The sequence below is a fragment of the Paralichthys olivaceus genome, chromosome 3, assembly GCF_024713975.1.
Source record: "Paralichthys olivaceus isolate ysfri-2021 chromosome 3, ASM2471397v2, whole genome shotgun sequence".
NCBI classification, from domain to species: Eukaryota; Metazoa; Chordata; class Actinopteri; order Pleuronectiformes; family Paralichthyidae; genus Paralichthys; species Paralichthys olivaceus.
Window position 1 is genome coordinate 19,697,098 of NC_091095.1, and position 25,408 is coordinate 19,722,505.

The 25,408-nt window shown below is 40.9% G+C and overlaps 1 protein-coding gene across 3 annotated transcripts; it reads left to right on the top strand.

Annotated features, from left to right (window-relative positions):
• Nucleotides 1-518: 518 nt before the first annotated feature.
• clocka (clock circadian regulator a) lies at nt 519-22,566 on the top strand. 3 transcript variants are annotated; one of them, XM_020081448.2, is made up of 23 exons: nt 519-657; nt 4,577-4,655; nt 12,799-13,018; nt 13,107-13,198; nt 13,669-13,728; nt 13,983-14,131; nt 14,226-14,317; nt 14,421-14,510; nt 14,841-14,961; nt 15,063-15,176; nt 15,269-15,387; nt 16,177-16,259; nt 17,606-17,712; nt 17,827-17,974; nt 18,099-18,174; nt 18,277-18,418; nt 18,543-18,643; nt 18,772-19,002; nt 19,464-19,622; nt 19,759-19,968; nt 20,073-20,260; nt 20,446-20,752; nt 21,328-22,566. In XM_020081448.2, exons 4-23 carry the CDS (start codon nt 13,179-13,181, stop codon nt 21,571-21,573), a joined length of 2,763 nt encoding a protein of 920 aa, XP_019937007.2. In that variant the 5' UTR covers nt 519-657; nt 4,577-4,655; nt 12,799-13,018; nt 13,107-13,178; the 3' UTR covers nt 21,574-22,566. The 3 variants fall into 3 exon arrangements, with proteins under 3 accessions (XP_019937007.2, XP_019937004.2, XP_019937008.2); XM_020081445.2 differs by lacking the exon at nt 519-657 and adding an exon at nt 877-1,283 and having other exon boundaries at nt 18,274-18,418; XM_020081449.2 differs by lacking the exons at nt 519-657; nt 4,577-4,655 and having other exon boundaries at nt 12,849-13,018; nt 18,274-18,418; nt 20,446-20,674; nt 21,328-21,721.
• Nucleotides 22,567-25,408: the final 2,842 nt, after the last annotated feature.

The following is a 25,408-nucleotide window of genomic DNA, read 5'->3' on the forward strand; positions in this document are numbered from 1 at the left end:
AAACAACCACTGAAATAAGTGTATTTACAAAAAGGCATAACCCCAGGTAGATTATAAACATGTTTGTTTTGTATACGACATGGTACAATAACTACAACAATTAGAATTATAAACCTGCAAAGGAATAAAATATCTTCCTAATGGGATTTATGAATAATGTGGAGTTTGTCCATGTAAGAGTCTAGAATTCACAACAAAAATATAAGAATTAAGAATCTGTGTGATTTTTTTCATGTCACTATTGTTTGAATGTAGAAAACTACTTGAAACAGCAGATTCCACGTAATGAGGCCAAACAGGCATAAATGATCTTTATCATCTTGTTATATATGATTTATACAACATTTGCCTCCAGAGAGGGGAACACGTTACATTGGACAAGTTATCAACAAGTTATTCTGAAGTGTCATTTGCAGGTTTTACACTGTAAAAACAAAAATAAATGACAAATATCTATGGGAACACAAGGTGGGGACCTGAGTGTGTGTGAGAGCTGATGTCGGAGGGACGTGTGTGTGATCTGGAGCACGGCAGCGGGCCCTCTCTCCTCTTGGCTCCTGTTCCAGCTCCGGTCCTCCTGCCTCAGCCCTGCGCAGTCCTCCGACAGCAGCGCCACTGGCTGCAGGGATATCCCGGTGAGAGGGGAGGCAGCTCGGGGTAAGTGTGACATCTCGGACCGCTGAACTCCGTTCCGTGTTCGTTTCGCATGTATCTGCAGCCTCTCCTTGTGCCGCTGTCGGGCGCAAAGCCGCAAACGGGGACACTTGCGCTTTTGCCTGTTTGGGGACAGAGACTGGCCAGAGGCCCGGTGACCCACATTCTTACCTAATGCTGGATGTTAGCTTAGCTAGCTAGCTCCGGCTGAAGTGGGCTGACACACATTCGCTGCGCTGGTGCAGGCGAGTTGAACACTCGCTGTGTTATATATTGTAAAGTCGTGATTCGGCGGGGAAATGACGCCTGTGTGATTTCTCCCGGACAGAGGAGCATTGACAGTGTGTGTCTCGTGTCGCAGTGAGTGTGTTAAACTAGAAAACTGTTGTTTTGTTTCGGTAATTGACGGTAGCGTGTAAGCTAGGTGGCGTTAGCCTCCTAGCAATCAGTGCCCGGCTTGCCGGCCGGCATCAGCGGCAGCGGGCAGACTGCTGCTCGGTGGAGGGTTGGACCCTGGTTGGACCCTGGTTGTACCCGGGCTGCTCACGGTCAGGCTGGCTGTGGCTCAGGTGACTTCACACACTTCTCACCGGCTCAGGCTTCTCCACGTCTGCCGCCTCTTTAGAAGGGTACGTCTGAATTTTTTTGATCCGTGTTCTTTACTCGATCTGTGTCAATTGCGTTTCACTCCAGATCTCCAGCCGTGTGTGCTCTGTGTGTTCTGCTGCTGCTCATGCACTGTTGCACCTGTCTGCTGTGTCCAGTCAAAACACGACATGTTGTTTGAGAGGTGTTGGATGTGGACCGGAGTCATATGGTGCACCTGGTGCGATGCCTCGATGCGGTCTGATGTGGAGATAACTATCCGTGCACCAGCCACATGTATGCGAAACACATGTGCAAGAGTAGGGGCTGGTTTGTGTTATTGAAATTAAATTGAAGTTTGGTACTGACATATAATCCGAATGAGATGCCAGGACGAGATCTATTTAAAACAAGAAGCAGACATGGCCATGTTATGTCTCTGATTCAAAGTCATGTTGTTTCAAAGTTTGGATGACAACTCAGACTTTTTTGTTTCAGACATAATCTTCTAAGTTTCTCAAAGCGAGTAAAAACAGCTTCAGTAATAAAATGACATTAGAATCCCATTCTAATTCAATTAGGTTTGTACGATCAATTCATAATATCATGTGATGTGGCTTGGTACACAACCCAACTCAAATTGATGATTTTCAGTTATGCCAACTGTTTCATCTCAAATCTGGTTCAGCCTGATGTTTGTTGCAAGATGAAATCTTTTACACAGAGTTAATTAGTATAGTAAATTTAATTGGTTTTAAACTCATTGGACTCTTTTTACACCCAGTGTTTTGAAGGTTATTTGATAATATTCAAGCAATAAGTCAACATGTATTATATGCCATTAATGATTATTATTTGACTATATTTCTGATTGATTTTCTAAATACATGAGAGTGTAGGCTGATAAATAATTCTCACTATCGTGCTGACTAACAACTTATTTTTTAATCTAGGGTATATCTATATATAGGGTATTTTTGCAGCTTGCTTGGCCCTATGTGATTATGAATAATTAAACTATTTCTATAGAGAGTGGTACTTTCTAAGAGGCCATTGCTAACTAATAATACCTTTCAGGTGTATTTGTAAACATAAGACATTTAGTAATCAACCATTCAGACTTGTTGGAGCAGTCAGTGGAGCATAGAAAATGACTTATGATGAGAGTAGGTGTCATTCTTAAACAGCAGAGAGAAAATTGGAAGCTGAGCACTGGCAAGTCTGTTTTGTTACAATAGAGGAGGGACGCCACCATCAGGAATGAGAAAGGGAGAGAACACTTGAAAATAACATTAATACATGTTACACGTTATAGTATTGGCTTGTCATGTCAGCTTTTTCCATTACAGAGAATTTGATAGTCTCTTAATTAATCCAAGATGCTGACAGTCTTGTGGATGTGGAATTTAAGTTTCTGTGCACCATGTAACTGAAATTAAAATTCACTGTCCTGGTACTTAAGTATTTTATGTTGTTTGATGTCTGTTAGATTAGTGACATTCAGCTTTTTCTTCCAGATGTTACTGTCTGCACATTTAGAAGATTGCATGCAACTTCTTTGTTACAGACTGTTCACTATTACTTTATAATTTCTCCTTTGAACACAGATCTGCAGTGAAGAAAACATTTTAATGAGCCTGCTTATAAATATACAGACCGTAAGTTCCTGATATTAAGAGTAGAAATAATAATACATTCTACTGGGGTGCCTTTGCTGTTTGGATTTCCTTAGCTCTTAGAAAGAGTACTTCTGGACAGCAACATTAACTGCCAGAGAAATGAAAGGATCTGTTTTGTGGTACTGACCTTTCTCTGAGTGGATTCATCTCACAGATTTTGTCAGATATGATGTTGCAGTGATTGTTGTTGCACTTTTAAACTAGTGAAAATGGGTTACTGCATGAATGGCTGAATATATTAAACTGGACAACATAATCTGGATGCATGATACACACAAACACTATAATGGCACTCAGTCTTACAGGCCCCTTCAAGCTGCCCCAAATTTCACACACTCGAAGATATACAATTCTTAGATGTGCTTCCTGTGTGCAGGGAATAGTCATACATTTTCTCAACTCTGTCGTTTTTACCAATACAAAGACTACAATAATGTCATACTGTACACTCCTCCTGTCGTATTACTCATCTAAATACTGAAAATGTAGATAGAATTTTAAAGGGTTGTTTTTTGCAACAAAACACAGAACCTCTGCTCAACAAATGTGACAAATCATTTAACTGGGTCTCAGTGCATGTAATTGCTCTTTCTTATGCTCCATGAATATTACACACTTTACATTACGCAACCTTTGTGTCTTTGTGTTACGCTCAGTGATAACTACATGTTGTTTGCTTCAATAGGAAGCTGTGTGTAGGGTTTTGTTTTGATCATTTAACTAAAATTAAGGTAGTAAGACATAAATTCACATGATTTGTCACCTTTAATATATGCAGTACCTGAGACAACAATAGCAGGAGACTTGCTTAGTGTTGTTTCTTGTATTGAAAAAACGTTGACCTACATGGAGAACAAGGGCAATTGAAAACTTTCTTAGAACGATCCTATCTGATTTTTACTATGATAAAAAAAAAAAATGGGTAAAGTCTTTTTGGGGGGATAGCATCATTCTGATCTGTAAAATCAGTGTTGTTGGCAAGTGCTTAAATTAGTCATTAGCAAATGAATTTGTTGCTGCAACTATTGTTGTAAGGAAAGATGTGTTGTGTTTTCGTGTGAAAGAACATAATATGTTTTCTGCAGAGAGACACCAGAAACTAGTGAGAGTTACATCGGCAAATGATACACATAGATATTCCTGAAAAGATGAGCTGTGGCTGTCAGGTGGTAATACTAGAACTTAAGAAATAATGAAAACAATTTAGGGTTCAGTATCTTTCCATTCTGCTTTGCAAAATTGAGAAGATGGGGATTGAACTGTGGTCAGAGGACAACCCGCTCTACCTCCTGAGTCCTTTTTATACAATATGAGCACACAACATAACATACCTTAACACCACTTTTTCTTATAATGAGACAAAGTAATACTCAGCTTTATTAGACGTGATTCTTAGAGCAGATGCTTGTGTTGACGTTTCCTGGAAGTAGTTCCCCTTTCCCAGATGACGGCAAGGAGCTTGTGAGTGAGTGAGTGTGAGTGTGAGTGTGTGTGTGTGTGTGTGTGTGTGTGTGTGTGTGTGTGTGTGTGTGTGTGTGAGTGAGTGTGTGTGTGTGAGAGATCACCCACATGTTTTACTTCTGATTTAATAATGTGAGTTTCTTTGCAATTATCTGCTGCTCATTTGTAAATGTAGCTTTTCTCTTCTTGTTCAACAGGTGAAGGATTCAAATAACTTCACTGATATCCGTCATGAGGTGAAGCATATAGCGAATCAACCTTCACTCGAATACAAAGGTGAGACGTCTTGGAAATGATTTACTGGATTTTGCTCTTGGTTGTGGCAGTGGACTGGGTTGTGCTGATGAAGCTGTGTGAAGCTTAATTCTTCAGTACATACAATATTATCTAGTGTGAAGTTTGATGAAATATATTTTGAGTTTGTTTCAACAACAGTCTGCAAAATGTCACTAGATAATCAAACGTGTCAAGGTATAGTTAACATGTTTGAATAACATGAAAAGCAATGGAGGGAAAGTTTTCTATCGGGTGGTACTTCATGAGGAAATTTGGAACTTCAATCAACTGTTGGGTATTAAGAGGAACAACTGTTGTAAAGAGTGACAGTGGAGATTCAGACTTTGCATAGCAGTTGAATTTTTCTTTCAAGGATTTCTATTTATCCATCAATAGCAGAATAGAAACAGGACATGAGCAAGAGAGCTTGCAGAAGTGCAGCGATGCACCACAAACATTGCCTCTCAGAAGCAGAGGAAGAAAAGGCATCAGTAAGAGTATGATGAGCTGCAGGGGGTTCATATAACCAGGAAGGAAAAGATTATTTCCAGGAGGAGGAAAACATGGTTTTCCAAGAATAACTGAGAACAGAGCTTCATACCAAGATGTCAGCCAAAGGTATGAAACCAACGTCATCACAGTCAAATAGCAGGCTGATGACCTTCAGCGTGAGCTCGACAGGGAAATCAAGTCTCATGCAGACGAGGTGTCACAGCATCTGCTCTCTGTCCAAAATCTAAAGGCTGAACAGGAAGCCTGTTGCCAAAAGACATCAAGGAGAAAAACAAGCCTCTATTAAAAGAGCTGGCGATAGTTGGAAGTTCATACCAAGAGGACAGCTAAAGCAATTAAGCTGTTGTCCTCAGAGTGAGGCAGCAGGCTGATAACCTTCAGTGTGATATTGAGAAGGAAATCAAGTCTCAGACATGCTAACAAAACCAGCTTGTGGCAAAACCTGAAGACTAAGCAGGATGCCCGCTATCAAAAGATGTTAGAGAAGATCCAAACTGTGCCAAAAAAATGCTGCCGAGCGGTAAATGCTTTTGGGGAGAGAGGTGGAGGAGCTGAAAACTCTATTAATCTTAAGACTGAGAGAGAGGGCAATCAGCCTCCCAAGAAAAACCCGCAGTCAGGAGGAGTGTGAGGAGAAGCAGGAGGATAAGTCTGAGAATGAGCCTGCAGTTAAGAACAAAACATACAAGCAGCAGGAGCCGCTCCTTAATGCTCTCCCTGATCCTGAATCCATGGAGACTGAGGTGCCTGAGGAGATCCCCACCAAAACAAAGACTGCTTCAATCTTGAAGTCAGTCTGACACTGTCTGGGACTGAGGACAACCACAGAGATAGAAAAAGCCTGAGGTTCCTCCATCCAACAGCTGAAACTGATCTGTCTTTCCCTCCCTCACCCACTGTGAGACAACTGTACTTTTTATATCTGCTGTGAAAAAGATGCATGTAATGACACATGAGTTAAACCAGCCGTTCGAGGCAGATGACCGTCCACCCAGAGCCTGCTTCTGCTCAAGGCTTCTTCTGCTTAAGACGAGTTGTTCTTTGCCACTTTCGCCAAGTGCTTGGGGTAATGAATGCTGAGTCTAATATGACACAACAGGAAAGGCACAGGTGTTCACCAGGTGTTCACCTGCTGTGGTGTCAGCAAAAATCTCTGCTGCTGTGAAGAAGATGTATTTAATGACATCATGAGAGAAGAGAAAATGAATTCAGGTCATCTAAAGTGAGTGTAAGAGTGTGTGGAGCAAATTTCCTGCATATATTGCTGTACATGTATGTCTTTAATAAAGATTCTACATTAGGAAGTACAGTTTTTACTCATATGTGTATTTCACTTCATCAAGTCAAATTTAGCCCACAAGATTCCCAGTGATGTCTTATCATCTTTGTTCAAAGAAAATATAAATACAAATGAAAAAAAATATTTCAGACTTACAGAAACCAATGTGATGTTTAACCACCAGATAAAATTAGTAACAGTTGGAAACTTGGAGAACAAAGCATAGTGATAATAATTGTAAACTGCAGGATCGATGTACTGAAGTAAAATGAATTTGTAATATTTGAGGAGAAATCTAAATGAAAGATATTACAAACCTTCACCAAACATGCAAATGTTTGGTTGGAATATAATTAAAACACTGTGGATGTTTGAGCATTCTCATCATAAACCCTGTATGAAGTGGTAGTCGTAATAAAAAAAAAATAATAATATAACATCTGTAATCAAGCAACAGAGGGGGGATACATACCTATATCAGTCATAACCATTTTAGAATGCCAAAATGCTATTTCATACATGCCGTCATTATTGCAGTCAGGCCAAATGATGACGAATGATTGTTTGTTATTTATAAACTGTACATCGTGTCTTTAATCTTAGAGGTTGCAAGAGTTACTTCATTGCTACTGTAGCGATACCTTCAAAGATTTACACACACTAACACACAGGATCAAAAATAATCCTGTTTCTAGAAATGGTGGCACGCCGGGTAGTAATTACAGGCTGCGTAGTGTTAAGTGCGAATATGGTCAAAAACTACAGGAGAACTAGAAGAGAAGACATCCCATAATGAACAGCTGTATGCATATTGCAGAGACCCATTTAGAAGTAGGGAGGGAGTGTATGAGTTTGTGAGATCTTCATGATGAATGATGGTTGTGGCCAACTATGGCAGCGCTGTCTTTAACTGAGATTAAGTAAAAATGGTAAATTGTGATTGTGGTCTGGACAAAGTAGGTTGGGATTTCCCTGACACATTAATCCGTGGAAAATAATATAATGACTTCTCAGGAAGCCCTCTGGTATAGGTCAAGGCCATATGGTCATATGTTCACATAGACAATGTCAAGTAAAGGTGTCAGTTATATTTGGGTTTCAAATGTCTCAAGTTGCTCAGAGCACTACTGCTGTTTATCGAGAGAACAAATGTCACATACCATAATTAGCGTTAAGATTTGTTGATCACGTTTTGTTCATACATGGTTTTAATGCGTGTAGGTCTATATTCAGTCTTGATTGCTTCTGTGTGTTATCAGTCGTCCTTCTGAACTTCAGTGACCTACTTGGCATCAGTATAAGGCCCCTGGCTCAGTTCCTGCTCTGCTGGGACAGGAGGCTAGCAGCAGCGGAGGGGCCCCTGCCAACCACCGCTGCTTTGCTCTCATATATTCCTGTCTGTGGGCTGTGGAGTGAAAAGACAAAACAAAGGCTCCTTTTGTGCCGCTGCTAGTTCTGTAGATGTGTTTGCATCGAGTGGAAACACAGCTGGCTGCTCAGCGCTGAGGGTTTGGCCCGACTGTGCAATAGTGTGGCGGGCAGTGTTCACAAGCTTGTGTTGTAGTTATTTTTTTAACTTACGAGAGAAATGAACATGACATTATTAAACCCAGTCATCAGGAAACAGCAATTCTTGGAAACTGAGGGGAACACACCTGTGGATGTGCAGGTCTGGATGCTGTCAAAGACACGATGACTGAGTTTTACATGTTTTTGTTTATTTGTGTGATGCCCCTGACAATGAGTGTGTTGTTTGCCGGATGTTAGAAACTACAAGACAAGATCTGATTGAACACCCCTCTCTTCCTCATCTCCTATGAACCTGAGTACAAAGTCTGCTTAATGATGCTTTCTACCAGCTCCTGTGTGTTTTTAAGTTTTCAATGGTTGACTGAATTTGTCCTCCTAGAAATCATGCAAACACTGTGGTGTATGTTGTGACACCTGGGATTGTTGAGGGTACACAAATCCTGTGATACAAAACCCACCAGACAGAACTGTCTACAGAGAAGGATTAAAGTCTCATAGATTTGAATTATATTATTGTACACTGCTTGTAGATTTGGGTCTGGACTTTCTCTGGACTTATAAAGAACACAGCAAGAGATTCTCTGGGTGCAGCAGGCTCATGGCTGGACATGACATGAACATTCTGCCTCGGACATCACACATTTTGTTTACAGTCCATCAACACCAATGTCGGCCCTTATCACCAAAAGCTCTCGAATCTCATCTTTCTCCTTCTTCGTCTTCTTTGTGTATGAGATATTTTTATTAGTTTTGTTCTTACTACTTTTGCATCTGTCGCGTGTTAGAAACATTACCAACACACAATTCTTCAGACGTTGTCCTGCTGTATTGGTAGGCATTAAGATTTTAAAGAGAAGTGGACAAGCAAACCTATAATGCTGTTGCCTGCCTCTGCATTAAGTACTGCTGCTCCAGCCTTTGCATATCAACAAGTAGTTTCAGCCCTCCCTCATTACAGTGGTATTCCAATACCCAGTGATATTATCCTTTTCAGTGGAGCACAAAAACACAAAAGCTGTATCCATTGATGACTTGTCTGTGGTTTAGTTCTGGATGTTTGCTCGGTTTGTATAATATGTCGCCTGTTATCTGAATTTCTGAACTGATTCATTAGTGATATCGAGGTCTGCTGTATTCTTTCTTTCATCACCTAATTCCCTTATTATTTCTCCTCTGTGTGCGGCGTCTCCTAATATAATAGTAAGAAAATCTGCTTCATAATAGAAGGAGTTAATTGTTTGTCATTGGCTCCCTCTGAATGATGCAGCACAGCAATGTTTACATGACGGTTGTCACTGCCGAGCTACACCAGTTGACCTGTCAGTCTTTCCCATTGCTTGTGACAAAGTGAGAAACTCTCTTGTAATAGGTCTGTGTATGATGGCGGCAGAATCAGCTGTGAAGGAATTCAGCCAGGCTATTTTTACTCCGAACGATGAGGCCAGTTGCTATGGTGTTGCCCATTGGCACCGTTGCTATGCTGGCATCTCAGTGAGGGGTGCGGTGGGGTGCGTGACGAGCGGCGCCATAGATCCACTTCAGAATGACTCATTTCCTCAGAGCTCTGCTGCCCTACATATGAGTATTCATGCACACACCCACATACACAAACTCAGAGACAATCAACAATGCTGTGTGAGCAATAGAAAAAATATGATAGAACAGTTCTCAGAATGTGACTTGACGTATTTCAGGACCTATTTACACGCAATGAATACGCAGCATGTCTGAGGTGTGTTCATTTGAAAACGTCTTCTACTCAACATGGTTGACAAAAAACCTAAAACTGGAAAGAGCTGTTGGAAATTCAGCACCTGCACTGTTTTTTTTCATTGACGTCTGTCTCTGCTGAGGCTTAGGAAACACCAGGAACCCTTTGTATATCATGTGATCAAATGAGGACGTTCTGAAACCCGGCTCACACCTTTGTGGAGGTACCTGCTGTGTAAAATGTTGAGCTTCTGAATGGTTTGTGTTAACAGGGAGTACAGTGTTATTGGTAAAAACAGGAAGGTGTTGCCCGCGGAGCTGTGATTAAGTTAGAACGGAGGAGGAGGAGTAGGAAAGTAGGTCATTGGGCCAGCAGGTCACTGAAGCACCGATGACATCACAGTTATACAACCCCTGCTCTGGCAGTTACACAATGCTTGCTCCGTGCTGCAGCTCTTGCTGCAACCTCTGCTCATACACTACTCAGTGGCCAAAAATCTCCTCTCCTCTTTTCCTCTCTTATTTTGATCTCATTTCATTGATATCTTTATTTCATTTTTTACCTCCTGTGTTTCTCCTTGCCTATTTCAGTGTTTGTTCAACTGTTTGAGATGCTGTAGAGCAAAACTGTAAAAGTGTCCTTCTGTTTTCTCAGTATAAAGCCTACATATAAAGCTCTTCACTCTTTTTATAGTGCTGCCTCAAAGTGTAGTTGGCCACTTGTGTTGACAAACAACTATCTTAGATTACACACCCATTTTCTGAAAGGCAATGAGCGGTGAAATAGCACTGTATAGTTAAAAGTTAATGGGCCATGGCAAAACCTACTCCTCCTTCCTGTCATTTCATTCCTTTGCATGTCCAAATATTAACAGTGCATGCAGTGCTGACACACCTCCCTTGTTTTGGTGAACCTGGCATTTCATCCATTTAAGCCTTGATTCAATTTACTTTTTTAGGTACGAAAACAACAGTCTGTGTGAAATGAGGTTTCCCCGACAGATCTCCTGTGTGCTGCCATTAAAGAAACTGATCTAGGTCAGTAGTTCATCTGGCTTTAAATATGTATTCATTAGAGATCTTCACATTAGTTTTTTTCCACTTTGAGTTAAAACATTTTAATTGCTTCTTAAGTGGTTTCAAGTGCTGAAATGTGCAGTTTGTCAAAATTAAAATGTGGGCCTCCCCCAGTATGTGAATGTGGGATTATGCCAGTTATATTTGTATAACTAAGCGTAGGTGTCTTTATGCTGTTTGGCTTGAACAAATGTTGCTCACGATAACACACTTTGAACCCATGTATGGTATGAAAATAAATGTGAGTGTGTGCCATGATACAGGGGAAGCAACACTGCAGGGATTTGCTTACCATCATAAATAGGCTGATATGGTGAGAAAACCACCCACACAGGTTGTACCGGTAACTGGTTCATGAAATAAATGGGTCAGATATTTAGGCTAGAGACCCAGTGGGCCTTCTTGTTATAATTTGACAATCTATTGTAGACCTACCTGTGGAAGGGGAAGAATGGAGTCAGCGGATGGGATGAATACATTTGAAGTGATAGCCTGAACTGATGACTGGTGGATTTGTTGTTGACAATTCTATTGACTGTGGAAAGATTTTATCAACACAATAGCATTGTAACCGTTCAAGATATGAACATGAAACTTAAGAGTTGCAGTCCAAGTGAAGGCGGAGTGTTAAGATAGCTAAAGTCCAACTTATGAGTACTGAGTTCCTTTGTAATAATGTAGTAATGATTACTGTATACTCATGGGTTGGAATATCAACATGTTGACAGGCATCACAGCATGTGTGACGGTCTCTCTTTTCTTTTTTTCTCCCACACTTGTGGAGAGCATCATGGTGCCAATCAGGAAATGGCTGACAACTCCTGTATTCCTGTATCAAGCTGTCCCTGCCTTTTGCCAGCTCTTCTTACCATAATATTAGATTGGTCTTGATTTAAGCCTGGCCACTGACGTAACAATATTCTTCCTGTATGTGTGTCTCACAGCTAACTTATACGTCCTTTAAACTATAATTAGCAAGTATACGTGGGATAATAAAACCTAGCCAATCCCATTAAAAAAAAAAAGAAGCAGATTATCTTAGTTTGCCTTTTTGTTTTTTCCCCCTGGTGTGTCATGTCTGACGTCACTAATGCACTGACAACTGAGGCACTCTCTGAACTCGCTGTTGTGCCAAATTAGCGTGTTCGCCCGGGTGTCTCATTTCCATCACTGCTGTTTGGATCCCAAAGCCAATAAAAACACCTGTCTACTGCAGAGTCATTTGACCTGGGAGTGAATGCTGCTTGAATCTATTCCCATTGCAGACCAAAGCCAGATGTTAGTTACCTGCTCCATGTGACCCAGAACCCCTTATCTTTTTCTCTGGACAGACAGACAACATTTGGCTTGTACCTTCTTCAAATGCAGCTTTAAAACTCAGACAGACTGCTGGATCAGTGAGCTTAGACTGGCTGCTAAAATGAAGATCTGCCACAGTACAGCAGGAGTCTGCTGGCCATCTGGATCTGTAGGACAGAATGCATCTGAATAAAAAGATATTCATTGCAGGCTCACATTTCACACTACAGTCAGCTTTACATATGAGCCCATCTATGGTCCACAGCCAGCCTCACTGTGGTACACTCTATTCTGCCTGTATTTGTCATGCAGAAGAACGGAGAAAGTCTATGTAAAAACTAAACCTGATGCACTATGTTTATTTTCATTACACAATTTAGCTTAACTTAACATGCCAAAATCAATACATGAATAACTTTGATACAAGAACTAGTCAATGAATCTTAATTTAGTACATTTTTAATAGATGTCACCATGATTAAGAGAAGTCTGGGGGAGAGGACGAATCGTGTAATGATGTAAACGTTCTTACTTGGATGTTTTCCAGACTAAAATCTGCAAAAATCTGATGTAGCAGGATGTCATGCTATGCTAAGCACCATATCTGTTTTACCCATACCTGGCATGAAACATTGCTGAAAATTACAGAAACTAAAGAAATAGATGAAAACAAAGTAAACATATAGTAGATAGATACTGTATATCAATACATACATGTTTCCTTATCTTCCATAGACTCGGATGTTGCTGCCATGTGCCACACTCACGCCCGAAGCAGACGAAAAACTGAGCCCAAACTCCTTTTGGCAACTTTCTACCCTCTGATTCAGGACACATTCAGTGCCTCTCCTCGAAGACTCTCAGACCTTTACCACCAGAGTGTGTCCACTCATACCCCCCCCATCCAGCAGCAACTTTCTCATCCTCTCACAGGACTGGCTGTGCTGGCAGTAAGGTAAAAATCTGGATTTGAATTTCAAAAATTTGAACAGTTTTAAAGTACTGAGCGATGATGAAACTGTTGACACCTTTTTTCCTCAAAGGTTCATTCACAAATGTCTACCTCACGATTAAAAGAGCCCTCTCCAACACGTCGACCCTGAACAGGACACAAAATGACCTCCAGCATTGACAGGTGCGTCAGATGTTTTGAGTTACCTGTATTTGGCTTTTTTTGTGACTCCAATGGCATTCATCCATCCAGCTTTCCTTTTCTAGTCCATTTGATAACTCAGTAACATCCTGAAGGACTTTCTTCAAATTTGGCAGGGGTTTTTGCTGGTACTCAAGAAGTAGCTTAACACCACTTTCCTATCTGAATAATACACTACAAGCAATGTGTACAATTCAGTATGATGTTTTGGTGATTAATGATTAATTATTTAGATGTGTTGTTCATCACAATTGTATTAGATTGAATATAGATCAATTAAATCATTTAGTTTCAGTACTAGATACTAGACTTTGAAGGACAAGGTATCTAAGCTCCTATCTGCTTTTGACACAATACAAACTTTGGATTCCATGGAATACTTTTATTCATAACAGGTTATGGAGGAATTAATACTAGCTTCAACTTTTGTCTTGTTGCTGTATGCCCTGCAGGGATGACAGTAGTATCTTTGATGGGTTAATGGAAGAAGATGAAAAGGACAAAGCAAAACGGTAAGATTCTCCTTAATATGATAATTTTAGTTTGATTGTTCAAGCTTAAACTCAAGCTTGAGCAAGAGTACATTTAGAATGCACTTGCCCTGTCTAGCCTGACTATAAAGCAGGAGTGCAACAGACTTTCCCATGGCTCTATTGCTCAAGTGAAGTCTTTTATTCTAATACTAATTCTTGTCTTGTGTCGATGATAAGTAGTTAATGTAGCTTCTACTAGTGCCAGACTATATAATGAAAATCTTAATCCTCAGTGTGTCGCGTAACAAGTCTGAGAAGAAACGCAGAGACCAGTTCAATGTCCTCATCAAGGAGCTCGGTACAATGTTGCCGGGTAACACCCGAAAAATGGACAAGTCCACTATTTTGCAGAAGAGCATTGACTTTCTGCACAAACACAAGGGTAAGAAACTGTGAGGATTGCTAGAAAACAGTTTGAGGTTAAACACTCTTCAGCTTCACCTAAATGTAAACATGTTGTATTTCTCTCTCACTAGAAATTGCTGCTCAGTCTGAGTCAACTGAGATCAGACAAGACTGGAAGCCTCCTTTTCTTAGTAATGAAGAGTTCACTCAGCTGATGTTAGAGGTGAGTTAGCTCTACTGAACAGACAAGAGTTTCTCCTTGTTGTATGCTTTCATTTACATGCAAGAATATGAGTAAAGTAAAAGAGTGTATTTTGTTCTGACAGGGATTGGATGGATTTTTCCTTGCAATTATGACTGATGGGAATATAATCTATGTCTCTGAGAGTGTGACATCCCTTCTAGAACATTTACCTGTGAGTATAACAAGCTTAAGTTCTGAATTTATGTTAGGAGGGGAGTGTCTGTTTTAAACCTGCCTGTTGACTTGGCTTGTGGTGATGCTGGTTGCAGGTTTTATTGTGAAACTGTAAAAGTATGCTGCAGTAATTGAGACGTGGCAAGTGGCAATCTATATTACACCTATTATTTTAATATTGCACATATATATACTACAAATGGTTGGGGGAAATTGATATTTGTAATCACTTTTTAATGTGTTCTTATTACTCATGGCAATGGCCACATGTCAATTCTAAGTTAAATGATTTAAGATTAAACATTCATTAATGTTCATTGTGTTTCAGTCTGATCTTGTTGATCAGAACCTGTTGAACTTCCTGCCCATGGGGGAGCATTCAGATGTGTACAAGGCCCTGTCCTCTCACATCATGGAGGGAGAGACACTGACACCTGAATATCTGAAGAGTAAGCGCTGAAGCTGTTTCATTTTGCCGTTATATTATATAACTGCTGTCAGCCAAGTGCGGGAGGTCTTGTGTTTCTCAATCACTGATCTTTTTTTCCAGCCAAAAATCAGCTAGACTTCTGTTGCCACATGCTCCGAGGGACTATCGACCCTAAAGAGCCCCCTGTGTACGAATACGTCAAGTTCATTGGAAACTTCAAGTCCCTGAAAAATGGTGAGTTACATGAAAAAAAGTGTCTGAGCCTGGAGGAGAGATTTTCTGCTTGCAAGGTCTAACTTTGTGCTCTGTGCTTGTCTTTTCCTAAGTGCCTAACTGTACCCGAAACGGGTTTGAAGGAGTGATCCAGCGATCACTTCACTCTGCCTTTGAAGACAGAGTGTGTCTCATTGCAACTGTGAGACTTGCCAAACCACAGTTTATTAAGGTGAGAGTCATTAGCTCCCTATTCTTTTAATTGTCCTTTCTGCTTTTTATTAGTTTGGCACACATTCGCTTTTCTGCTGCAGGGATAGAAAATTTTGTTTTAGTCAGGACAAGGATCAAGGGTAATATTTTCTCAATCACTCCAGGCAAACAACATTTGGACCCATGTCAGCTGTTATTTGCTGTCTCCTGTGGCCACTTTTATATGGTTTGAAAACAAAGAGGAAATCCTTTTTTCTCCTTCCCACTCTGTAAAATGTTTTTTCAAGCAGAGTTTTAGAAATGTACTGTTGATTTTACTTACAAGTCAAATAGAGTGTAGAATATAGATGAAACAATAACTCATAAATACATTGGGACTAAAACTAAGTCAGTGATTATTAGATACGTTTAATTTTGAATCAAAACGTGTGAGGCAAATGAGTGATGGACAAACAGCAGATGAAAGTTACTGTTAAAATGGACAACACCTTTTTAAGAGAGATAAACTGGACAATATAATGTTCAACTGGGCTCTTCAGCTTCAGTTCAGAACAACAATCACTCACATAATGACCTCTTCCATGGAGGTTATGTTTTCGTTTTGATTGTTTGTCTGTTTATGCAAAAACTATTGGACGGTAGGAGTGCAACGGTACACAAAAACCACGATTTGTTAAATTTTTCTTTAATTATCTATGTTACATGGCGAGAAAGGGTGTTAGCCTTGTTGCAGGTATGCGCTATAAATATTTTTTCCTAAAGTGTGTATATATATAATTACATTCTACTCTTCCTCTGTCCCTCATAGGAGATGTGCACTGTAGATGAGCCTAATGAGGAATTCACCTCCAGACACAGTTTAGAGTGGAAATTTCTCTTCTTGGACCACAGGTACAGTTTTTCAGTCTATTTGTCAATTTCTTCATTTCAGTGTGTTTCTCATCAAGTGAAGGTGTATTTTAATTCATATAATTAAGGATATTTAACACCTAACCTGTTTGGTCAAACTCTGAATAAACACCCAGACTAAAAGCACCTGAAAAGGAGAGGGTGTTGTTCTGCTTCCATTCTGGTTTGTTAGTCATGTAAAAGAAGAACACATCAATGTGACTCTCACAACACTGTGAGAGTAGACAAATATTTTCCATAAATTCAGTAGTTCCATTGCCATTAAATCTATCTAGTGATTGTGAAATATCACACAAGCTATTTCCAGTCTGTATAAGCTGTTGTGAAGATCCAACATTGTTTTGTTACCATGGTAACATGTATGCGTGTCAGAACGTGACTGTTGGATTCTCCGTTAAACCAGTGTTGTTTTTGGCTTTTGTCGTACTTTGTGTTTTGTAGCAGTAAATCAAACCAAATTGTAACTATCCCCATGATATTTCAGTACAATTCTAGTAGCAGTGTTACTAATGCTCATTAGTCTCTTACTTCTACAGGAGCACATTGTGACTGCAGAGACCATAAATAAACTTGTTATGCAGAAAAACTTGCTGCCAGTCACCTGAATTACATTTTATCACGTGAGTCCATGTAGAGCTGCAGATGCAGGATCACGTCAGCAAAACTGCCCAATCAGTAATGAGTAATCTGAAAGTCATGATTCCTCCTCCTGTTTCACTTCTAACAAGAACCTCCACATAATTGAAAGTCCTCTTCTTCTTTTTCGTCTTCTTCTTCGTCTTCTTCTTCGTCTTCTTCTTCATATTCTTCTTCATCTTCTTCACATTCTTCTTCATCCTCTTATTTTTGTCATCTTCTTATTGTTGTTGTCCTCTCCTCCTCCTTGTCTTCTTCTTTGTTGTCATCTTTTCTTTGACTTGGCATCTTCATCTTCTTTTCTCGCTCAACATTGTATGTTCTTTTCTTCTTCAACATTGTATTCTCATCTTCTTTTCTTCTTCCTCACCATCATATCTTCTTCTTTCCATTAATCAAAGCTCATCATGTGGCACAGAAGGTCACACCCTCTAATAGTGGGGTTAGTGGAATGAAGTCACATGCAAATAAATGATCCTAGATCACATGATGCTCTGACTGTTTTTAATTTAGGTCAGCCAGAGGAGCTCTTACAGTAGGAGAATAGGAAAAATCTTGTTTTTTTTTCTGCTGTGGAAACTTAATTATAATTAGCTCCAAAGTGGCTCATGTACAGTACAGTATGTGTAATCTAACAGAAGAAGGAAGCCTGCAGATCTCAGTAACATTTAACATAACATTTACTTGTCCAGAGCTCCACCCATCATAGGTTACCTCCCGTTTGAGGTCCTGGGTACATCAGGGTATGACTACTACCATGTAGATGACCTGGAGACACTGGCCAAGTGCCATGAACACTGTAAGTATACCTCTCTTAGTCCACTATAAAGCAAGCAGATTTAAATTTTTCATTTTCTTTTTGAGTTTTCAAACACTAAATAACATCCAGCTTTTACTCCTGGTTTCTCTGTAGTAATGCAATACGGCAAAGGAAAGTCCTGCTACTACAGATTCCTCACAAAAGGGCAGCAGTGGATTTGGCTTCAGACTCACTACTACATAACCTACCACCAGTGGAACTCCAGACCAGAGTTTATTGTCTGCACACACACTGTTGTAAGGTACATGGAAGATTTGCTCTGATATCTACACTCATGAATACAAAATTAAAGAAAATGCACTCATGTCACATCTCTCACTGTTATCAAGATGTTATATACGTATATATTTTCACTGTCCGTGTAGTTATGCTGAAGTAAGAGCAGAACAGCGCAGAGAACTTGGAATTGAAGAATCCCCACCGGAGTTTACAGCAGATAAGGTGAGACTTTTGTTCCATTTTTTATGTTTGTCTTTCAAGGGCACAGCTCCAGTTTTCCTTCACTGATATTAACGATAGAAACTCTACCTCTTCTCACAGCAGTCCCAGGTTTCAGGCTCCGAGTCCCAGCTCAACACTTCCAGTCTGAAGGAGGTTTTGGAGCGCTTCGACCATAGCCGGACGCCCTCGCTCTCATCTCGCAGCTCACGCAAATCATCACACACCGCTGTGTCTGAGCCAGTCTGTAAGCACCATTAATAAACATCAAATTTCTATCAAGCAATGTGAAAACCCAACATCTCACGACTGTCACCATGTCAAATTAAGTGATCTTTAAAAAAAATCTGAGCATGATGTCTTACCCTCAGCATCACAGATGAAGCTGCAGGGGGATAGGAGTACACCAGGTCGCCAATCTGTCTCTGCCATGGAGATGACATCACCACGAAGATCATCTATCAGCAGTCAGGTTGGTGGAACAAGAACAGTTTGGTGTAACATTTCTTGATAACTGTCCTGGGTCATGAGAGTTGAAGCAGCCTGATCTCTCTGCACCTTATCCTGATTTTTCTGTGGTGTCTGTGTTGTTTCTATCAGCATTCGATGAGCTCCCAAAATACTGGACAGAACATGACTCCATCCATGGTTTCTCAACAACAACAACAACAACAGCAGCTGCAGCAACAACAACAACAACAACAACAACAGCAGCAGCAACAGCAGCAGCAGCAGCAGCAGCAGCAGCAGCAACAGCAGCAGCAGCAACAGCAGCAGCAGCAGCAGCAGCAACAGCAGCCTCAACAGCAACCAGTTCAGAACAATGTACAAGTAAGAGATTAATTATGTTTTATCATTTTTATCTTGTATTACTCACCCAGGGTGATTCTGTATGGAGTTTGGATGTTCTCCCTGTGTCTGCGTGGGATTTTTCTTTGGGTACTCCAGCTTCCTCCCACAGTCCAAACAGATGCAAATTGGTCAAATAGGTTCACAACAAAAGGAAAATGTGAATTAGGTTGGGGTGGTGTCTGTCGCATGTTAGGAATGTCATCAACAGTGCTAGTAGTGAATTCTTCGGACATTATCTTGCTGTTTTCACTTGAACATTTTTTGGGGGGCTTCTAGAAGGCACTGCCGAGAATGTCTGGAGCAGCTGACTCAGACACTTGCGTCCTTAAAAGTGCCATTTTGTATGAAATCTTTATATCATGCACCACATTGTACGTTCACACATGAACCGCTTTAGTGACTGCTTCCTGTCATGTTTCCATGTCATTGCTTTTTGACAGTCAATGGTGCAGTTCTCCAGCCAGTTAGAAACCATGCATCACCTGAAAGAGCAGTTGGAGCAGAGGACCAGGATGATTGAGTCCAACATTCAGCGGCAGCAGGATGAGCTGCGGGAGATTCAGGAGGAGCTGCAGAGGGTGCAGGGACAGAGCCTGCAGGTGAGACTGAAAAGCTGCTCAGGAGCGAACATACAGCTCAGTGAATATATCACTGCTTTGTGCATTTTGTTATTTTCATTTTATTAGCTGTTGGATCTGATGCTTTGGGAGTCTGAATGCATGCTGTATGTTTCAGATGTTCTTTCAGAAAGGAGCTGGAGGACTGAATCTTGGCTCTGTTCAGATGGCCCAGGGGAACACTTTGCAGCAGGGGGGGATGCTCAGCATGCATGGCCAAGTGGTCTCTGCTGGGCCTTTACAGAACAACATAAAGCAACAACATGCCATCCAGCCCCAGTCCCAGCAACAAACACTCCTGCGGGAACAGAGCTCAGCACTCTCTCAGGTCAGACAAACTGACTGCTGTTAATTCAACACATGAAACTCAGCCTCTTGCTGACACATGCTACACACACACCTTGTCACTGACTCTGGTTCTGTCTATTTCAGTCTCAGCGGTCATCTCTCACCCTGCAGCCTCAACAGAATCCTCTGCCTGTGTCTCTCTATAACACAATGATGATCCCTCAACAAAGCCCTGCTAATGTTGTCCAGATTGCTACCAGCCTGGCACAGAACACTGGACCCAACACTCCTGCAGTGGCAACATTTGCACAGGACCGTGCTGCTCAGATAAGGTTCACATTTTTGATTTTATATTATTGTATTATGGTTACAATTTCCAGAATTCATTCAGTAGAGTAACTTTAAGTGTCTCTCTATTGCAGTTCTATTGTGCAAGCGTTAACAAAGAAATCTGACCTAATTTCTACATGTTTTTGTTAGTACTACCTGACCTTCACTCACTTCCTGTCCCTCACAGGTTTCCTGCTGCTCCTCAGCTACTCACCAAGCTAGTGACAGGACAGATGGCATGTGGGGCAGTCATGGTCCCCACAACCATGTTTATGGGCCAAGTGGTGACGGCCTTCGCCCCTCAGCAGGGCCAGACGCAGACCATCAGCATCTCCCAGCAGCCTCCACCACAGCAGCAGCAGCAACAGCAGCAGCAGCAGCAGCAACAGCAGCAACAGCAGCAGCAGGAACAGCAGGTACAGCCGCAGTCACAGGTCACAGCCATGCAGCCTGGGCAGGCTCCACTGGCCCAACAGCAAACACAGTTCCTACAGGTAACACTCACAGGGAAATGAAGAGTTACACTGCACCAGGTAACTTTGGTAGTTTCAATGCTGTGCTGTCAAAGCTTTAACCACTTGTGTGGAGTTAGCTGTTCATGTGACCATCTATAATTTCAGCATGTGTTCACAGGGTTGCAATCTATTTACTAAATACCATAATTCCATTTGGTGAAATGGAAAGTATGCATGTGATGTACATTAGAGTAACAAACACACAGTAATCAGCATCAGTTGTCATTCATTTACATGGAAAAAACCCATTGAATGTTGAATACAATAGACAAATGGATCTAAAAGGAAAATTTTACTGTCAACTAGCAGTGTTAGTAGCTAGCTGTCCTGTGATGTTTAGTCAAGTGAAAATCCTTTTTGTGCAGTGGCTTAGAGGTTGTATCCTTGGTAAAAAAAATTGGTGTCATTCCAGATCCTCTACAAATAAAAAAAAAACAAACATCATTTCAGATACCAAAACTCAAAGTTGCCTGGTGTAGTTTTAATATAAATCTGGGCTCAGCTGGCGAAAGTTTATCCTAAAATTCAGCTAAAATCACGTTTTCTCACTAAAGGCTTCCCGACTTCTTCATGGAAACCAGTCCACCCAGTTGATCCTGCAGGCTGCGTTCCCTTTGCAACAGCAAGGAACCTTTGCTGCCGCAACCCAGCAGCAGCAACAACAGTTACAGCATCAACAACAGCTACAGCATCAACAGCAGCAACAGCAACAGCAGAAGCAGTTACAACAGCAGAAACAGCAACTGGCTCCTCACAGAGCAGATAGTTTGTCTGACCGCTCCACTACGCAGCCACAGTAGCTGGCTACAGCCAATCAGAAGTGGATTGGGACAAAAATCAAGGTGGGGGTGTTTTTGTGATGGCAGTCTCAAGAGGGGTTCTGCTGAAAGTGCAACCCTGAGACCATGCCTCATTTGTAAGTGACTGGGTGGGCAGACTGAGGCTTCCCTCCCTCACAAGGATTGTTTGCTGTTTGCACTGATCTCCTGGGCACAAAGTGCTACCAAGAAGAGAACTCAGGACTGTGCTAGCTGCGGCTCTGGCAGTTTGCTTTGTCTCTGGTTTGAAGCCTTTTCTCCAAGAAAACGGGGAGCCATGTTTTCCTGTATTGGACGTCCCCCTGTACCCCTCCCCCAGCCCTCTTGTTGTGTGTTTATTGCGTGTGTGTATGTGGGTATGTGTTTGCGGGAGCTTGTGTGTGCGTGCACTCTAGTCACCCTCACAGGATTATTTTATGCAGAGCTCACCAGTTAATGCAGTGAAGCTTCAATCAGAGCTTCAAGGACGTCCTTCTAAACAGCCCACGGCTGGTTTGTTTTGGATGTTTTCTCCTATTCTTGTTCTTTGTGTAAAAATAATTATGGGTCAGAAAATATTTTTAAGAATGTGTTGTAGACTGAACTTTTACTGTACAGAACATCATGTGTAATATATACTGTAAATATATTGAAAAAGAAAGAACTAATATTTTATATGATGCATGAAATGAAATGCATAGTCTGTTATTTACAGCTTTGAATATGCTTTTTTTCTAGTCCTCAGAAAAAAAGATCTTAAATGCTCAGTGGCTGATATTTTCACAGGCTTCCTTTCTCCTAGGGGATGTGTTTGTTTGTGTGTCTGCATAGCAGACAGTGTTGATGCTGCTTGTTGTGTCACAGTTTGTTTAATCCTTGACCCATATTTTCACACAATTTCATAAAACTGTCAAAAGTGATACACGTTTCAAAATTCAGCTTGATACACACATTGTGAATGAAATAAATGCTACCAAGGTCAAGCTAAACATGCAACAGTAAGATTGCCAGCCTAATACTTCATATATATTTATCTATTTAAATTTTAGCACTTCTGCCATCCAAAGTTCCTTTATGGTATCTAAAGACACTTAATCCAGTTTATTAACATTTATCCCTTAAAATAAACTTCAGATTTGCAGTCAGTCCTGTTAACCTGTTGCTATATGCTCACAATGAGCTTGGGCTATATGATTTGTGCCAGCGTAGGGTAAATCATTTATTTCACATTAGCGCGCTGATCATCCATCCATTCTTTTTTAGCTATTTATCGGAGTCAGCAGGGGACACAGAGCAGCGCCCCCTGTGCCAACAGTGAGATGGCCCCAAACCACCTTACTAGCTCAAATACTGTTAATCTGTGGTGTTTGACTGCCAGTGTAGGTTTGCAAAGCCAGGGGCAACACCTGAAAACACACTGTAGTCTGCCATTGTTCATGTTGTGTTCAAGTCGGGGCAAGTGTTGCTGGGAAATAAGAGACGTAGACAATGACTTCTACAGTGATGTAATAATGTGGCTCTAAGCCGTCTCTAGCCAATGGAAAAGCAAACTGGTTCTTAAAAGGTTTACAAGTTGAACTAGCTCAGAACTAGCACCAGCCCAGCATTAGTGCTCAGTTCACTTTGGTGGAAAATTGGTTTTGGAGAAACAGGAGCTCGACGCAGTAGTCCAGTCTGAGCTCCATGCAGTATAATAAAGAGAGATAGGCCGGTCACCCTGCAGGGATCTCATAACGTTTTAAGTTCCTATAGAAAACTCAATAGTGATCAGTGTCCTCTTTAAAACCTCCTGTAAACACATAAGCTCTATATCTGTCATCTGGCCACCTGATGGTTGTAAATCCACCATTCAGTCTCTTTTAGCTCTGTTTTTGGTCTCCCCCGACCCCTGAGGGAAATATCGGACTCTGTAGCTGCTAAAGGCTCCACTCTGTTCACCAGCTAGTCGCTAAGTCGGATCAGCAGTTGTCTGGTGCGGCAGAAACGGCACATTTAGAACAGTAAGATTGAGCTAAAACTGCTTTAAAATATACTTAAAACTTCAGTATACACTAATGTTATGTCTTATTGGCTCATTTTATGACAATTTAACCTAGGTACACAGTGCTAGTACACACACACACGCCTCCTTATACCATCTGATCTAATTCACCACCAGATGGTATGAAGCTGACAGCTCAGCCCATTCTTCATCTGTGTGTGAAGTGACTGAGCTCGACACACGGCCACAAGTCTGGTGAAAAACATACAATGTACATTTTTCGAGCTTTGACCCGAGGTATCTGGTGATACCCCGTGCACTTTGTCTGTTCACCTCTGTATGTTTGGCTGGAGTGTTCTTGTGTGGGAAATTCCTGTCTGACATAGAAGTTCACAATAATTCATCCACTGTGCAGCAATGTACCGTAGAAGTCATGTTTGGTTTTGGCCTGGCTTTGAGTAGCGGTGGAAAAATGCTAATAATAACCCTCTTTGTGGCTAACTGCTTGGGGATACAGCCTTGGACCCAAGAGGTGGACCACACATACCAACACACACCAACACACACACAGAGCTGAGGGAAGTTAATTCAAACAAATGCAACATTTGGGAGAATACCAGCTGCTCTGTTTTTTAACCAAGAGCCTCCAAAAGAACAGTTACCAGCAGTGTCGGTGAACGAGCCGACACTCGTCATACCTTAACTTCACTCATGAGTAGCATCACAATAAACATGTGATAACATTATAACGTAGAATAAAGTGACTCTAATGAAAACTGCTCTTTCTTGAGACGATGTTCAGTCCCCCCCACTAAGAACAATAGTCCATGTCACTGTTGTTTCATACACTCCCTGAAGCCTGCTGTCTCCGCTGTAGTTGGACCTTGTGGTCTGGACCATCTTCACAGTCTCTACCCCATCCTTCCCTCGTCATCAGTTGTTGTGCTGCAGCTCATTTCAGTATTTTAATAAAACACATTAGTTAACTGCTAAACACAATTTCACAAAGCTGCACAGGGGACCTGGTTTCTCTGGAGAGAGATTCACGAGGTGCAATAAACCTGCAAGAATGTAATTAAATGTCATTTACATGAGTGTGTTGCATGAGGTGTGTGGCTGCGGGAGCCTTTGCACAATGTATGAGAGGACAGAGTAAATAAGAGAAGTAAATTATTTTGCCTTTAAATGTGCAAACTTTAACTGAAACAAATCAATGGATTAACAAGAGATGAAGGATCTAAGCCAACTGTGACATACACATAAAGACTGTTGAACTTTTTTTCCCCAGAAAAGAGCTTGTAACGTGGTTAAACGAAGAAGAGCCCAACCGATGTGGACTTTTGGAGACTGCTTCAGATATTCAGTAAAATAATCTGATCTTGATAGGCTGATGATTGGCTGATGTACATATATATGTATATATATATTTTTATTTTCACTTGGCATTGATACCTATGGTATCGATATGAAGTCCTTATGACAAAGAAATGTAATTGTGGCTTGATATTTTACAGTTTAACTATAAAGTAGTTAGTAGTAACTATAAAGTAAATCAAAAATATATAGAACTTGAATTCTGAAACTAAACCTATATTTTTTACGTCAAATTTAATTTGAAAAAATTGAAAGAAATTCATCAGCCAACAACTGCAAATACCAATATATCTGTGAAAGGCTCATTATGGCCAACGAACATATCGGTCGGGCTCTAATACAAAGACTGTTAGATTTAAAGGTTGTTTTCTCTTTTCATGATCATGTTCAGTCTTTACCTGCCTGTCTGGTTCTGTTCCGTCATGCTGGAATACAGGTGGAAAAACTGACACATTTCAAAAGACAAAGCTTGTTTGACATATT

What these genes read in the sequence shown, in the direction of transcription:
- clocka (XM_020081445.2), top strand. Translation starts at nt 13,179, where the DNA reads ATGACCTCCAGCATTGACAG. An exon ending in CCCTTCTAGAACATTTACCT is followed by an intron (nt 14,511 to 14,840) that starts GTGAGTATAACA and finishes ATTGTGTTTCAG; the next exon opens with TCTGATCTTGTTGATCAGAA. An exon ending in TGCAGGGACAGAGCCTGCAG is followed by an intron (nt 19,623 to 19,758) that starts GTGAGACTGAAA and finishes TGTATGTTTCAG; the next exon opens with ATGTTCTTTCAGAAAGGAGC.